Source organism: Mobula birostris, chromosome 27 (assembly GCF_030028105.1).
Source record: "Mobula birostris isolate sMobBir1 chromosome 27, sMobBir1.hap1, whole genome shotgun sequence".
In the NCBI taxonomy this organism is placed as follows: Eukaryota; Metazoa; Chordata; class Chondrichthyes; order Myliobatiformes; family Myliobatidae; genus Mobula; species Mobula birostris.
In genome coordinates this window covers 24,237,021-24,251,363 of record NC_092396.1, presented here as the reverse complement: position 1 = coordinate 24,251,363, position 14,343 = coordinate 24,237,021, and the positions used below count along the sequence as shown (strand labels likewise).

At 44.6% G+C, this 14,343-nt stretch overlaps 1 protein-coding gene across 5 annotated transcripts in view; it reads left to right on the top strand.

The window, feature by feature from the left end:
- Nucleotides 1-14,343, top strand: part of clcnk (chloride channel K) — a 69,149-nt gene that overhangs the window by 13,342 nt on the left and 41,464 nt on the right. For all 5 annotated transcript variants that reach the window (XM_072245319.1, XM_072245316.1, XM_072245315.1 and 2 more), the window contains exon 3: nt 10,218-10,346. In XM_072245319.1, the coding sequence (XP_072101420.1) occupies nt 10,218-10,346 (129 nt within the window). The remainder of the gene's footprint in view (nt 1-10,217; nt 10,347-14,343) is intronic.

Below are 14,343 nucleotides of genomic sequence, written 5' to 3'. Positions count from 1 at the left end.
TCTAACACAGCCACTGTCACACCATACTTTGCACAAGTTTGCTGTGAGCTTAAATTGGCTACAACCCGAGCATTACAGTAGTAATTACACATCACTGTTGTGTACATTCATCTACTGATGCTTCTGGACACATCTTGAGTGATGTTCCTGGAATCATTGGGTGTTTCAGGTCTTTCAACATCATACAACCTCCTCCAGGTGACCCAGCCGGGGCTGATCAGACCCCAGCTTGTGTCCAGATGGCTAGCTACTTATGACTCCATGGATCCCCTCTTTCGAGCCACAGCCATCTTGAGGCCCTCTCTCCCACATCGGTGGTACTGCGGATGGCTCTCCTCTTCCTCTCTCCCTCGATGCCCAAATTGCACAGTATTACTTGTTCTTTATTAGCACTGCATTTTTCAGATGTTAGTATACTTTTGGATAAACTCCCAGAACTTAAAATTTGTTTCCTGTGTACAATCAATTTTCGAAGATGATTCTTACTTTAAGGATCCTGTTCAGAGGGAGTATTACACTTTTATAGCATTTCCATAATTGTAAATCTCTTTAAATATGTCTCTCTCCTTAGAAAACCTTATATGGCCTCAAAGTGAGATAATTTTACTTACAGTTCACACTGTAAATAATCACAGATCCTATGGTTAATCTCTGTGAAAGGGGGTGGGAGCCTACCACCAGTCACCTGTTAACCACTCCCGACCCCCAATTCTCCACTTTCCGCAGAGACCACTCCCTCTGCTACTCCCCCGTCCATTCGTCCGTCCCACTAATCCCCCTCCTGGCACTTTGGCAAGAGGCCAACATACTACACCTGATTCACCTCCCTCCAGGGCCCAAGACTATCCTTCCAGGTAAGGCGACACTTAACCTGTGAATCTTCTGGTGTCGTCTATTGCATCCAGTGCTCCTGATGTGGCCTCCTCTACATCGATGAGTCCCATTGTAAACTGGGGGATCACCTCCGCTCCATCCGCCAAAAGCGGAAGTTCCCAGTGACCCAACATTTTAACTCCCATTCTCATTCCTGTTCCGACACGTTGGTCCACAGCCTCCTATTGTGCCACGATGATGCCACCCTCAGGGTGGAGGAGCAACACCCTGTATTCCATCTGGGTAGCCTCTGACCTGATGGCATGAATATCGATTTCTCCTTCCGGTAAAAAAAATCCCGCCCCCACCCCTTCTATTCCCTACTCTGGCCTCTTACCTCTTCTCTATCTGCCTATCACCTCCTCCTTCCCTTTCTACTATAGTCCACTCTCCTCTCTGATCAAATTCCTTCATCTCCAGCCCTTTACCTTTCCCACCCACCTGGCTTCACCTATCGTATTCCAGCTATCCTTCTTCCCCTCCCCAACCTTTTCATTCCGGCACCTCCCCCCCTCCAACTTCTTCTCCAGTCCTGAAAATGGATCTCAGCCTGAAACATCGACCATTTATTCATTTCTAATAGATGCTGCCTGATCTGCTGAGTTCCTCCGGCATTTCCTGTGTGGTGCTTTGAATTTCCGGCATCTGCAGAATTTCTTTCGTTTATGATTTGCTTGCCTTTTATTGCTGATAACTGCCTGGTGTTTTATCAACATAAATGTTTTCCATAGCTTGATGTTTGCAGCAACCACACCTTTTTACACCAATGCTATTGAGGTAACTGCAGATCGAAATTCCTCTGAGCCCTCCAGGACTGGAAGGGGTGAGTTTGGGAAGGTAGGGTAGGGAAATCCAACCCTAGAAGAACCCTTGACAAAGTGCTTGGAGCATCGGCTTATCATAACTGACTCCCTGTTTCTTCAGAGTCAAATGCAATGGGCTACGGTAGGAAACTTTGTCACATGGTGTGAGCAGAATTATCTGCAGCTTAATGTGAAAAAGACTAAGGAGCTGGTGGTAGACCTGATGAGAGCTAAGGTACCGGTGACCCCTGTTTCCATCCAGGGGGTCAGTGTGGACATGGTGGAGGATTACAAATACCTGGGGATACGAATTGACAATAAACTGGACTGGTCAAAGAACACTGAGGCTGTCTACAAGAAGGGTCAGAGCCGTCTCTATTTCCTGAGAGACTGAGGTCCTTTAACATCTGCCGGACGATGCTGAGGATGTTCTACGAGTCTGTGGTGGCCAGTGCGATCATGTTTGCTGTTGTGTGCTGGGGCAGCAGGCTGAGGGTAGCAGACACCAACAGAATAAACAAACTCATTCGTAAGGCCAGTGATGTTGTGGGGATGGAACTGGACACTCTGACGGTGGTGTCTGAAAAGAGGATGCTGTCTAAGTTGCATGCCATCTTGGTCAATGTTTCCCATCCACTACATAATGTACTGGGTGGGCACAGGAGTACATTCAGCCAGAGACTCATTCCACCAAGATGCAACACAGAGCGTCATAGGAAGTCATTCTTGCCTGTGGCCATCAAACTTTACAACTCCTCCCTTGGAGGGTCAGACACCCTGAGCCAATAGGCTGGTCCTGGACTTATTTCCTGGCATAATTTACATATTACTATTTAATTATTTATGGTTTTATTACTATTTAATTATTTATGGTGCAACTGTAACGAAAACCAATTTCCCTGGGATCAATAAAGTATGACTATGACTAACATCCATTCACACTTAGAGAAGGAATGGGAGAAGGCCACTCAGGCCCTTGTTCTTGACCCTCTCTGCAGGTTAAAGCCTCAACAAACTAATGGATTTGTCAAATGTGATTTTCCTTTCACAGAACAGAGTCAGAATCAGGTTATAAAAATCACTGCTAAATGTCATGAAATTTGTGGCAGAGTAAAGTGCAATAAATATTAATAAAAAACTATAAATTATGATAAGTACTGTATATATAAAAATGTAATTAAGTGGTGCTTAAGAGAGCAAAAAAAAAGGAAAAACAAGGAAAAACAAAATGAGTGAAGCAGTGTTTTTGGGTTCACTGTCCATTCAGAAATCTGATGGCGGAGATGAAGTAGCTGTTTCCAAAATGCTGAGTGTTTGTTTCCGGGCTCCTGTACGTACTCCATGATGGTAGCAATGAGAAGAGGGTTAAGGCTGATTCTGCTCCAAATTGCCTACCGGAGCAACAGGTCCACAACAGATGCCATATCATTGGCTCTTCCCGGAACCCTGGAACATCTGGACAGCAACAACATCTTCTCCATGATCTCCATCGGCACAGGTGCACCACAGTGTTGTGTGCTTAGTCCCCTGCTCTACTCGCTTTATACTTATGACCGTGTGGCTACGCACAGCTCCAATGCCATATTCAAGTTTGCTGAGGACACCACTCTTGTAGGCCTAGTCAAAGGTGGTGATGAAGCAGCATATAAGATAGAGATTGAAAATCTGGCTGAGTGGTGTCATACCAATATCCTCTCACTCAATGTCAGCAAGACCAAGGAACTGATATAGACTTCATTAGAAAGAAACTAGAGGTTCATAAGCCAGTCCTCATCAGAGGATCAGAGATGGAGAAGGTTAGCAACTTTAAGTACCTTGGTGTTATTATTTCAGAGGACCTGTCCTGGGCCCAACACGTAAAGGCAATTACGAAGAAAGCACAGCAGAGCCTCTACTTCCTTAGGAGTTTGTGGAAATTTGGCATGACTTCTAAAACTTTGACAAATTTCTATAGATTTGTCAGGGAGAGTAAACTGACTGGTTGCATCCCAGCCTAGTATGGAAATACCAATACCGTTGAATGGAAATTCCTATGAAAGGTAGTGGATATGGCCCAGTCCATCATAGGTAAAGCCTTCCCCACCTACGTGAAACGCTGTCCCTGGAAAGCAGCATCTGTCTTCAGGGACCACCACCACCCAGGATGTGCTGTCTTCTCGCTGGTGCTATTAGGAAGAAGGTAAAAGAGCTGCAGTTCTCACACCGCCAGGTTCAGGAACAGTTACTACCCATCCAGACATCCCACCTCTCCCGGAAGTTCCGGGAGTCTCCCGCATATTAATAGTGGCTCCCTGATGCCCGCAAATTATATACAATGTCACGGAAATCAATTTTTTTGACAGCAAGCAAGCGAGAGAGAAAGCAAGCGAGAGTGCGAGAGAGAGAGAGAGCGTGCCATGGCAGAGTTTTCCAAAAAAAGAAAATATAAATCGTACGTCACCCCAGACTACCCTCAAGTGTACCCCTGCCGAATAGGGGTCAAAATAATGACAGTGTTGCTCGCTGCGCTGTTTGCAACAGTGACTTTTCTATTGCCCATGGTGGGTTAAGACTGTAAAAGACATGTTGAGGTGAGTTTAACAGGTGTCATTCGTTCATTAGCATAGCTAACGTTATTTAAACTAGCTGGCCGGCTGCTAAGGAGCTACTCTATTGCAGACATCCCACCTCTCCTGGAAGTCTCCCGCAAATTGATGGTGCTACCTCCCTGAAATGAGTTTTTGCAGGGTGGGACGTCTGCCCATCAAACATTAGGCTCTTGAACCAAAGGGGATTAACTTCACTCAAATTCACTTGCTCCATCTTGAAATGTTCCCTCAACCAATGGACTCACTTTCAGGGACTCTTCATCTCATGTTCTTAATATTTATTGCTTATTTATTTATATTATTGTTTCTTCTTTATGCATTTGCACAGTTTGTTATCTTCTGCACTTTGGTTGAATACCCTAGTTGGGTCTTTTATTGATTATGTTATAGTTACTATTCGATAGACTTGTTGAGTATGCCCACAAGAGAATGCCTCTACTTCCTGAGGAGACTGAGGACCGTTGCAGTTTGCAGGCCTCTCCTTCACATGTTCTACCAGTCTGTTGTCATCAGTACAATCTTCTCTGCGTTGGTACGCTGGGGCAATGGCATCAACACGGGTGATGCCAACAGGCTCAATAACCTGGTTAGAAAGGCTGGCTCTGTTATAGGAGTCAGACTGGGCACACTGGAGACTGTGTAGAACAGAGGACCCTGGCCATTCTGAACAATGTTTCTCACCCTCTGCATGCCACCTTGGCTGAAGAGTGGAGCATTTTTAATAACAGACTAAGACAACTGCACTGCTCCAAAGAGCGCTATATGAGGTCATTCTTACCCTCAGCCATTAGGCTGTATAATGAGTCAACCTATAGCCTGGGAAGTGATGACCCCCTCCTGTTAGACTGTTTGAGGTAACTTATTTTTTATTCTTTCTTACTTTTCCAATATTTGTATTTCTGTGCACTTGTAATACTACTGTGACACTATAATTTCCTTTGGGGTCAATAAAGTATCTATCTATATAAGGGTTGTATATGATGACATAAATGTACTTTGATACTAAAATTTACTTTGAACTTTGAACTGTGATTTAAATCACATTTAGACTTTATTTTATAGTACTATTATACAATATTATGATTACTTCACCAAAGTCCTATTAACAACCATGTTAACAACCATGTTATTAATGAATTCTTTAACATTGTGCATTTCTAGATCTAGAATAGCCTATTCCCCCATTGACTCTTCAACATACTGATTCACAAAATCAGTCTGTTCCCCCCACTAGTACTGCCCAGACTATAGGTTAACCACCAACAATTATTATTGATCACCCTTCCTACATGGGCCTACAATTTCCAGATTCATATCACCTCCTGTGTTATGAATTTTTTTGAGGATGTGACTAAACACATTGATGAAGGAAGAGCAGTAGATGTAGCGTATACGGATTTCAGCAAGGTACGTGATAAGGTACCCCATGCAAGGCTTATTGAGAAAGTAAGGAGGCATGGGATCCAAGGGGACATTGCTTTGTGGATCCAGAACTGGCTTGCCCACAGAAGGCAAAGAGTAGTTGTAGACGGGTCATATTCTGCATGGAGGCCAGTCACCAGTGGTGTGCCTCAGGAATCTGTTCTGGGATCCCTACTGTTCATGATATTTATAAATGACCTGGATGAGGAAGTGGAGGAATGGGATAGTAAATTTGCTGATGACACAAAGGTTGGAAGTAATGTGGATAGTGTGGAGGGCTGTCAGAGGTTACAGCGGGACATTGATAGGATGCAAAACTGGGCTGAGAAGTGGCAGATGGAGTTCAACCCAGATAAGTGTGAGGTGGCTCATTTTGGTTGGTCAAATATGATGACAGAATATAGTATTCATGGTAAGACTCTTGGTAGTGTGGAGGATCAGAGGGATCTTGGGGTCCGAGTCCATAGGACACTCAAAGCTGCTGCGCAGGTTGACTCTGTGGTTAAGAAAGCATGCGGTGTATTGGCCTTCATCAATCGTGGGATTGAATTTAGGAGCCGAGAGGTAATTTTGCAGCTATATAGAACCCTGGTCAGACCCCACTTGGAGTACTGTGCTCAGTTCTGGTCGCCTCACTATAGAAAGGATGTAGAAACTATAGAAACGGTGCAGAGGAGATTTACAAGGATGTTGCCTGGATTGGGGAGCATGACTTATGAGAATAGGTTGAATGAACTCAGCCTTTTTTCCTTGGAGCAACAGAGGATGAGAGGTGACCTGATAGAGGTGTATAAGATGATGAGAGGCATTGATTGTGTGGATAGTCAGAGGCTTTTTCCCAGGGCTGAAATGGCTAGCACAAGAGGGCACAGTTTTAAGGTGCTTGGAAACAGGTACAGAGGAGATGTCAGGGGTGAGGTTTTAACGCAGAGAGTGGTGAGTACGTGGAATGGGCTGCCGGCAACGGTGGTGGAGGCGGATACAATAGGGTCTTTTAAGGGACTCCTGGCAGGTACATGGAGCTCAGAAAAATAGAGGGCTATGGGTAACCCTAGGTAATTTCTAAGGTAAGGACATGTTCAACACAGCTTTGTGGGCTGAAGGGCCTGTATTGTGCTGTAGGTTTTCTATGTTTCTATGTCTCTTTGGGGTCTGGTAGATTACCTACCCCAATGATTTCTGTCCCTTGTTGCTTCTTTCTAACCGGCGGACCAAGTATATAAAGGGTTAATTATATAAAGGGTAAAAGAGAGTTGAGGGTAAATATAGGGCCAATAGAAAATGACTCTGGAGATATTGTAATGAGAGACGCAGAGACGGCAGAGGGACTGAATGCGTATTTTGCATCAGTCTTCACAGTGGAAGATGTCTGCAGTATACCAGACTTTCAAGAGTGTCAGGGAAGCGAAGGATGTGCAGAGAAAATTATGACTGAGAAGGTGCTCAGGAAGCTTAATGGTCTGAGGGTGGATCAATCTCCTTGACTTGATGGAATGCACCCTCAGGTTCTGAAGAAAGTAGCTGGAGAGATTGTGGAGGCATTAACAATGATATTTCAAGAATCAATAGATTCTGGCATTGTTCCAGATGACTGGAAAATTACAAATGTTACCCCGCTACTTAAGATATGTGGGAGGCAGCAGAAAGGAAACTATACACCTGTTAGCCTGACATCAGTGGTTGGGAGGTTGTTGGAGTCTATTGTTAGGGATGAGGTTATGGAGTATCTGGACACACAGGACAAGATAGGCCAAAGCCAGCATAGTTTCCTGAAAGGAAAATCCTGCCTGACAAACCTACTGCAATTTTTTGAGGAAATTACAAGCAGGGTAGACAAAGGAGATGTAGTAGATGTGGTTTTCAGAAGACCTTTGACAAGGTGTCGCACATGAGGCTGCTTAGCGAGATAAGATCCCATGGAATTACAGGTATGGATGGAGCATTGGCTGATTGACAGAAAACAGAGAGTGGGAATAAAGAGATCCTACGCTGGCTGGCTGCCGGTTACCAGTGGAGTTCCACAGGGGTTGGTGTTGAGACCACTGCTTTTACGATGTATGTCAATGACTTGGACTATGGGATTAATGGATTTTTGGCTAAATTTGCCAATGATACAAAGATAGGTGGAGGAGTGGGTAGTGTTGAGGATACAGAGAGCCTGCAGAGAGACTTAGATAGTTTAGGGGAATGGGCAAAGAAGTGGCAAATGAAATGCAATGTTGAAATGTGTATGGTCATGCACTTTGGTAGAAGAAATAAATGGGCAGACTATTATTTAGATGGGGAGAGAATTCAAAATGCAGAGCTGCAAAGGGACTTGGGAGTCTTTGTGCAGGATGCCCTAAAGGTTAACCTCCAGGTTGAGTCGGTGGTGAAGAAGGCGAATGCAATGTTGGCATTCATTTCCAGAGGTATTGAATATAAGAGCAGGGATGTAATGTTGAGGCTCTATAAGGCACTCGTGAGACCACACTTGGAGTACTGAGTGTGGTTTTAGGCTCCTTATTTTAGAAAGGATATACTGACATTGGAGAGGGTTCAGAGAAGATTCACGAGAATGATTCCAGGAATCAAAGGGTTACCATATGAGAAACATCTGGCAGCTCTTGGGCTGTATTCCCTGGAGTTCGAGAGAATGAGGGGGGATCTCATAGAAACATTCCAAATGTTAAACACCCTGAACAGATTAGATATGGCAAAGTTATTTCCCATGGTAGGGGAGTCTAGGACAAGAGGGCACAATTTCAGAATTGAAGGATGTCCATTTAGAACAGAGATGCAGAGAAATTACTTAAGTCAGAGGGTGGTAAATCTGTGGAATTTGTTGCCACGAGCGACTGTGGGGGCAAAGTCATTAGGTGCATTTAAGGCAGAGTTAGATAGGTTCTTGATTAGCCAGGGCATCAAAGGGTATGGGGAGAAGGCAGGTGAGTGGGGATGACTGGAAGAATTGGATCAGCCCCTGATTGAATAGCGGATCAGACTCAATGGGCTGAATGGCCTACTCCTGTTCCTATATCTTATGATCTTTGATCCATCCAAACTGATATTACTTTTTGATTTTCCAAGCTATGATCTATATATTTGTTATTGGGATGAGGATCCTAATTAGCCCATTTCCAGGAAAATTTAATTCAGAAGTTTGGTTACTTTTCAGAAGGGCTTTTAGATTCTGTTCATTTACTTTTATTTGTGCCATTAATTCCCCTGTCTTGTTCTTCAATACTCTGGTGCCAAACCAATTCAGGGGAAGCCTGTGCCAGCGGAACAGCCGCCCCTTTCGCTAGCACCGTTACCAGTCCCCTGAGAATGGAAATACATTTTGTCCACATTGGTCTTTCGCTGTGCCTTCTGCTCTCTCAACATTATCGTGACTAAATGTCTTGGTATTCTCACAACCTGAATGAGCCCTTCTCCATCCTCCCTGTAACCTCTCCTCTTGTCAAAGCCAACCCGCGAGCACGGTATTAGGTCACTTCCTAGAGCTGTGCCCAGGTGTCTACTCACCTCTCCTGGTTCTGACCTGTGCCCCAGGGGTTCCTTCAGGATGGGAAAGGGCAATGGTATCAGGGCGAGGGACTGGGAAAGGAAGGAAGAGGCTGGAGGCTTCTGGAGAAAGAGTTGGGAGAGCCCTGGTCTTGGTCAAACATTGAGGGGATTGGGTCAGAGAATCTTCTGTTGAGTGGTGGGGATAGCATAAATAATTTATTTATTATGAACCAGGAGATTATTGAGCCCAATAGGTCTTGAAATTAAAGACTATTTATATTCAATAACTTAACTTGTGTGATTTGTTTTCAATGAAGAATAAAATGAGCTAATATAATTCCATTGGTCACAATGAGTGCACATTTAGTAAATAAACACGGCTTATGTTTCATTTTCCAACATCACTTTCTGCCCTTGCCCTGCCTTTGAACCTCTGAATGCTAATAGTTTGCCAACATTTCTTCCAGTTACAAAGTGTGGCAGAAATAAACGCTTTCTACTTAACACGTCCATTTGAGCAGTGAGATTACTGGGGAAATGGCACCAGGAGATCTGGGCGAATTATCATTTCTCCCAATGGTTAACTCTAGAGTGGTACATTACCATATTCAACACACAGCATAGTTAGTAAAATAAACTGGATCAAAGCTTCTTAGTGAATTTTAAAGGTTAGCTTTATTTGTCACACATGCATCGAAACATACAGTGAAGTGCGTCGTTTGCATCGAGTCAACTCGGTGAGGTTTTATGCTGGGCCGCCCACAAGTTTCGCCAGGCTTCCAGCACCGACATAGCATGCCCACAACTCACTCACCCCAACTCGTGTGTCTTTGGAGTGTGGGAGGAAACAGGGACACTCGGAGGAATCTCACGTAGTCGCGGGGAGATCGTACAAACTCCTTCTCGACTGCAGTGGGAAATCGGGCCGCTGTAAAGCGAACGCGCTAACTGCTGTGTGAGCGTGAGTTTGGCACGCAGACAGAACGCGCTTCATTCCTGCGTTAAGGGTCTGGGGTTTATCGAGCTTCTTGTGTCTCTGCAGCTCACCGGTGGCTATACGAGCAGTTAGAAGGCAACAATCTTCTGCAGTACATGTCTTGGATTGTGTACCCTGTTGCTATGACAACGTTCTCCACCGGTTTCTCTCAGAGCTTGTCGCCACAGTCAGGAGGTAAGTCCACCACAACATCGATTTATTTATAACTGCACAAGCATTCACACGACTCGCCTCCCACTGGCACTGTGAACACGCCACAAAACACAGCTGCTCATGCGCGTCTTCTGCGGGGGAGAAAAAAAGTTCCCACGTCAAGATGAGCTGAAAAGCATTGTTAGATATGCAGGTCCCTTTTGAAACCCTATCCGTGAATTCCAGAAGATTTCAGGGATTCAGCTGGATGTAAGGGTTGGTGTGGTAATCTGGTAACAAGGATGTAGTTAGCCAGGCTCTCGACGGAGGTAGTGTCAATGTTATCCCGCTCAGAGCGGGCAGCCAGGTCCTTGATGGAGAGTGAGAGTGGGCTGAGTATTCGTGCTGCTGAATCTTTAAGCAGCCTTTGACGACAGTACTGGGAGCATGGAAAGTGAACTTTAGCCCTCCATCTTCATTTGACTCAGGATTTGTTCCATCCAATTGAAACATTGGTGCTGACTCTCCTCTGCTTAAGATATGTGTGTGTGTGTGGGTGGGGGGGGGGGGGAAGAGAGAAGGAAATTATAGAGCAAGCAGCCCAAATGGAAAATGACTGTAGTTTGATCCGGGCCACGGAAGCTGAACACAGTGAACATTTTAGCTTGAGCAGCAATGCCAAGGATTTGTAAATGGAAGCTCACTCTTGACAAAGTTGATTGACCCCTTCGGAAAGATGACTAAACCATTACTCAATGGAATATTTGTTTTGATGAACATCCAGAAGGCATTTGTTGTTGTCCCTCATTAAAGGCGAAATAGCTGCCACTGAAGCTCATGGAATTGGTGGCTCAGAAACGGGCTGGAAACCAGGAGACAGAGATGAGCGCTGGTGCCCCGAAATATCTACCCTGCGGACTGTGGCTATTGGCCATATCCGTAAATAATTTAGAAGTTGGGTCGGAAAACCACATGAAGACAAAACTGTGGAAAGAAACATCTGATTGCAATAAAATACTAACAGGTGAAGTGAACGGAAGTTTTAAATAAGCAAGACATAGAAGAAACCATAGAGATAGATTGGCTAAAAGAGCCATGTGCACCAAAGGGCTAATTTCTGTGCAGCCAACACTATGACCCTTACACTATTGTGGCAAATAGATTATTATGTAGGCAAATGTGAAGGCATCCATAAGGATAGTACTGAGTATACTTATATGGTGGAAAGCTGGTAGCAGTAGACATCCTAAGAGATTTGGGAAACCATTTAGTCATAGTCATAGTCATACTTTATTGATCCCAAGGGAAATTGGTTTTCATTACAGTTGCACCATAAATAATTAAATAGTAATAAAACCATAAATAATTAAATAGTAATATGTAAATTATGCCAGGAAATAAATCCAGGACCAGCCTATTGGCTCAGGGTGTCTGACCCTCCAAGGCACGAGTTGTAAAGTTTGATGGCCACAGGCAGGAATGACTTCCTATGACGCTCTGTGCTGCATCTCGGTGGAATGAGTCTCTGGCTGAATGTACTCCTGTGCCCACCCAGTACATTACGTAGTGGATGGGAGACATTGTCCAAGATGGCATGCAACTTGGACAGCATCCTCTTTTCAGACACCACCGTCAAAGAGTCCAGTTCCATCCCCACAACATCACTGGTGTTTACAGAACGTCATCAAAACGGCTAATGCAATTAGATCCGGGCGACAGAGAGGAAGACTAATAGAGCTTGCAGTGGGATCTGGACAAACTGGGAAACTGCAGATGGAATTTAATGCAGACAAGTGCGAGATGTTGCACGTTGGGAGGACCAACCGGGGCAGGTCTTACACAGTGAGTGGTAGGGCACTGAGGAGTACAAAGGAATGCAGGTCAATAATTCATTGAAAGTGGCGTCACGAGTAGCTGGGGTCGTAAAGAAAGCTTTTGACACATTGTCCTTTATAAATCAAAGTACTGAGTAGAGGAATCGTCTACGACTGTGACACAAGGATCAGAATCAGGTTTACTATCACTCACAGAAGTCATGAGATGTGTTGTTTTGTGGCAGAGTAATTTGCAATACATAAAAGATCACTATAAGTTACAAATAAATAAATAACGAGTGCTAAAGCAGAATAGTGATGTACTGTTCTTAGCTTCATGGACCATTCAGAAATCTGATGATAGAGAGGAAGAAACTGTTCTTATATAGAGGAAGTTACATTACAGCTATACGAGCCCCAGGGAAGATCAGCAGCTCACTAGAGTCCTCGGTCCTCGGTCACACCTTCAAGTTGTCCCCAGGCATAGCCCATCTTCTTGGTTGTCCTTTCTCCACCAGGGATGAGGCCTCTGGAGCTTCTGTTGGTGTTGCTATAGCCCTGGGTTTTTACAGGGTGGAGTTGCTAGCTCCATGTCCAACTCTCCTCCTTTCACAGCCAGGCTCAGAACCATCCATGGCAGAGTTGAAAAGATCATTCTGGGTGTTTTAAATTGCTCTAAGTTTTAGAATTCCAAGCATTAAAGTACGAGGAGAGATTCCACAATCAATATTGTGTTCTCTGGGATTTAGGTTAATCGGTGGTTTGGCTGAAATGTTCATGATTTTAGGCGAATTGGTATATATGAACATATGAATTAGGAGCAGGAGCAGGCCATTCGGCCTCTCAAACCTGCTGGGCCATTTAATAAGACCATGGACAAACTGGTTGCAGCCTCACTCCACATTCTTGCTAACTCACAGTAACCTCTCACACCCTCATTTATCAACATCAACCTCCGCCTGAAAGACGTACAGAGATTCTGCTTCCAGCAACCTTTGTGGAAGAAAATTCCAAAGATCCACGGTGGTGTAAGAGAAAATAAACTCACATCTCTCTTAATTTGGTGTCCACTTATTCATAAACAGAGACCGCTCGTTGTTTACTTTCTCATGAGAAAAAAACAGCATCTCCACATCCACCCTGTTAAGACCCCATTCATATCTCTATCAAGTCCACTCTCACTCTCTGTTCCCGTGGATGAATGCAGAGCTACTGTTCTGAGGGTCTGGGCTCGAGGACTAGGGACATATCCGAGGATTTTAAGGTTGGAAATAGAGGAAATATTTCTACATCCAGAGGCTGATAGGAGTTTGGAAATTATTTCTGTAAATAGTCGGTGGTTTATATGTCTTCTGAGATCTCTGTTAACTAGATTGGCCTGGGGATGTGGAGTTTGGTTACGGAGGGCCCCATCTCACTGATTGCCTGAAAAAGCCTGGGGGGGTTGGAGGTAATTGTCACATTCCTATGTTTCTGTGTACCTGACTCCCTTTTGTGGCCAATGTTCTCCTGATGTAACACACACAAAATGCTGGAGGAACTCAGCAGGTCAGGCAGCATCAATGGAGGGGAGTAGACAATGTTTTGGGCTGGGGCCATTCATCAGGACTGGGGAAAAGGGGGATAGGAGCCAGAATAAGAAAGTGAGGGGGAGGAGTTCAAGCAGGCAGATGATCTGATAAGGTCCCAAGACTAATTCTTGTCCTGTAACAGTGGTCTGATTTGTAATGACCAGTGTTATAAGGCTGTCAGTGGAATATTGTACAGCGCTAAATGTGTGTGATGACAGTCAGCTCTACCTCTCCATCACTTTTCGTAACTCCACAACTGTCTTCATGTTGTCAGATCACATCTTCAATCAGGAGCCATGGATAAAAAGGTTAGCTTTCTTTTTTGAAGTCAACTCCAAATCTCAACCGTCACCAATCCCCAGCTCCCTCACCTCTGACCCCATCTTCCCACCATGACTACTTGTTCAGGTGACAGAACTCAACAGCTTAAATCTCAGCACCTACTTCAACCTTGTACCCAACCTGCTACTACGTCGTCTTTCTTCCAATCTTGGAGCATTCTGTAGATCTGCCCACCACCTAGTCAGAGCACCTCTGTGCTGAGTTACCCAAGCTCCTTCCTCGATGCCTCCTGCCCTTCAGTAGAGCAATATACGAAGGTCATGTTAACAGCCTGATTTGTAAATAGGATGTTATATGGTGCGTGACTGTGCA